The sequence below is a fragment of the Lupinus angustifolius genome, chromosome LG14, assembly GCF_001865875.1.
Source record: "Lupinus angustifolius cultivar Tanjil chromosome LG14, LupAngTanjil_v1.0, whole genome shotgun sequence".
Lineage (NCBI taxonomy): Eukaryota > Viridiplantae > Streptophyta > Magnoliopsida > Fabales > Fabaceae > Lupinus > Lupinus angustifolius.
In genome coordinates this window covers 9,703,453-9,706,225 of record NC_032022.1, presented here as the reverse complement: position 1 = coordinate 9,706,225, position 2,773 = coordinate 9,703,453, and the positions used below count along the sequence as shown (strand labels likewise).

The 2,773-nt window shown below is 36.7% G+C and overlaps 1 protein-coding gene across 1 annotated transcript; it reads left to right on the top strand.

Annotated features, from left to right (window-relative positions):
- On the top strand, positions 1,988-2,773 carry LOC109326369 (uncharacterized mitochondrial protein AtMg00810-like). The gene has a single exon (XM_019559058.1). It carries the CDS (start codon positions 1,988-1,990, stop codon positions 2,771-2,773), a length of 786 nt encoding a protein of 261 aa, XP_019414603.1.

The following is a 2,773-nucleotide window of genomic DNA, read 5'->3' as shown; positions in this document are numbered from 1 at the left end:
CAATTGCATTTTAATTTTATATATACTTGTATCTCAATTATATTTTAATTTTCAGCTCATGGGTTCTACAAGTTTCATTGCCCTTGTTTAGAAATTAAATTGATCTATCCCTTCAAGGTAGGTACAATGGTAAAATTTCATATTATCCAGAAATTAACATGGTGCTCTTCTGAAAAAATGAGGGTCATACCACCCTTGAGATATGAAACAACATTATACGAGACATAGTGTTATGTAAGTACATAAATCATGTTACAGAACTCAATCATTGTACACTCTTTCTTACATCACTGACAAAAAAAAATGGTAATTTGGTACAAGATTGTCACAAAATTCAGACATGCTTTGAGTAAAAAACAAGTCACTTAGAATTTTACCTACATACTCACACTTGAAATCCTAACATTCCTACATACTCACACTTGAAATCCCAACATTCCTACATCAAGTGTCGGTCCTTAATATATGGCCATTCCCCCTAAAGTGGTAATCTTTTCTAGTACATGAACCTCATGCATGGATACACAAACAATTGTCGTCTATAATACTCATCTCGTTCCCAAACCTTTGGCTTTGATATCACTTGTTAAAAATGGAGGAGCCCAAAGCAAAGGAAGATCTGGATAATATGCTTAAGTGAAAAATAATATAAGTGAGTTTGACTCCACATCTTGACTCAATATCTTAAGTCATAGGCATATATATCTATTGATAAGTGCTAAAATATACCTAATTTATAACACTTTTCATGATACTTATCTTGTTTAAATTGCTTAAAACCCAACTTATACCTTACTTTTTGAATAAAATGATAATTGTAATTAACCATACCTTCTGTCTAAGCCAACTTGAATTTCACTGATTAAAGTGCTTACAAATGTTTAAAGAATGAGATAAAGCCAAGTCACAAGCCAACAACCACAAAGAGACAAAATATGACCAAACAAGTAAAAACCCGCTAGGCGTGGCCAAGCTATGTGTCAAGCATGTATGTGATGATAAGATGCTTGAGCTTGAAGAAAAACTTATCCTTTATTGGAGTAATCCATGTTGGGTGTATTCACAATCTAGCCAAGCTTGACCTAAGATCTAAGGAAGGCTAGCCAAGTGTGACATCACCCATGACTCAAGCAAGCTAAGCAAAGAAGGAGGTGTTACCATGCATGTGAAGCTAGAGGCATAGGCTAGACGTGTAAGCTGTTATGCTTAGCCCACGTGTAAGCTGCCCCTTGAGTGGAAAGACAGTGATGAAAGTGATGATGAGTCTCAAACAATGAATAAAATTGAGCTTTAAATAGAGACACAAATTGATATAAATGACACAAGGAGCCCTACAAGATTGAGAAATTTACCTGCCAGACTTAGAAGTTACTTAATATCACCTGATAATGTTGTTAATAATGATGGGGAGCTAGTGCAGTTCATTGCCCTCTTTGTAGATGCATAGCCTATTTCTATTGAAGAGACAATAAATAGCAAGGTGCGGAAATAGGCTATGCAGGAGAAATTGAGATCAATCAACAAGAACAAAACCTGGGAATTCGTTCAACCTCCAACTGACAAAAGGCCCATAGCAGTAAAATGAGTTTTCAAAACACAAATGATCCATGATGGCACTACTGCCAAACACAAGGTCATGCTTGTTGCAAAAGGCTTTATGCATCATGAGGGGATTGATATTTCTGAAGTCTTTGCACCAGTTGCAAGACTAGAGACAATTAGCCTAATTGTGGCTCTAGCAAGCATGAACAATTAGGAGATGTGACAGCTAGATGTAAAATCTGTATTTCTCAATGGACCTCTTGAAGAAAAGTATATGCCCATCAACCTCCAGGATTTGTGATAGAAGGCAGTGAGATCAAAGTTTACAAGCTAAGGAAAGCCTTGTATAGCCTGAGGCAGGCACCAAGAGCTTGGAACAAGAAAATTGATCTCAAGCTCAAGGTTCAAGAAGTGTGATGTGGAGCATGGTGTATATATCAAGACTATGAACAATATTGATGTTATCATCATCTTCCTATATGTATATGATCTACTGATCATTGGAAACAAATCCAGAGGGGTTGAAGAGGTGAAAGTGAGGCTAAAGTTAGAATTTGAGATGGCTGATATGGGAAAATTTGCATACTTCCTTGGTATAGAATTCAAACAAGTCGAGAGTGAAATCTTTATGCACCATAGAAAATACATAAATGATGTTTTGAACAAGTTCAATATGTTGAACTACAATATTGATGAAACACCAGCAGAGGTGAATTTGAAGTTGGACAAGGGTGAACATGAACCTGCAGTGGACAACACCTTGTACATGCAAATGGTTGGTTGCCTAGGGTTTATCTATCACACTAGGCCAGAGATTTCATATTGTGTTGGTCTAGGAAGTAGATTTATGAATGATCCAAGGAGGTCACATATGGTGGCATCCAAGAGAATTCTAAGATACTTGAGAGACACAAGTGATTTTGGAATTATATTCTCCAATCAGACAGCAAAAGGTAGCCTGCAACTTGTAGCATACTCTAGTTTAGATTGGAACGGTGACTTATTGGAGAGGAAGAGCACAATGGGCTATGTATTCTTGCTATTTGGATCCCCTATCTCATGGTGCTCCAAGAAACAAGAGGTATTAGGCATATTAGTCTTGTCACTTATATACACTTCAACTTATTCAATATTCACTTACATCAAACTTCTCTTACCTACATACTCACACTTGAAATCCCAACATTCCTCCATCAAGTGTCGGTCCTTAATATATGGTCATTCCCCCTAA

Bases quoted from the DNA above. Each gene is read 5' to 3' on its own strand.
- LOC109326369 (XM_019559058.1), top strand. From the start codon at position 1,988: ATGAACAATATTGATGTTATCATCATCTTCCTATATGTATATGATCTA.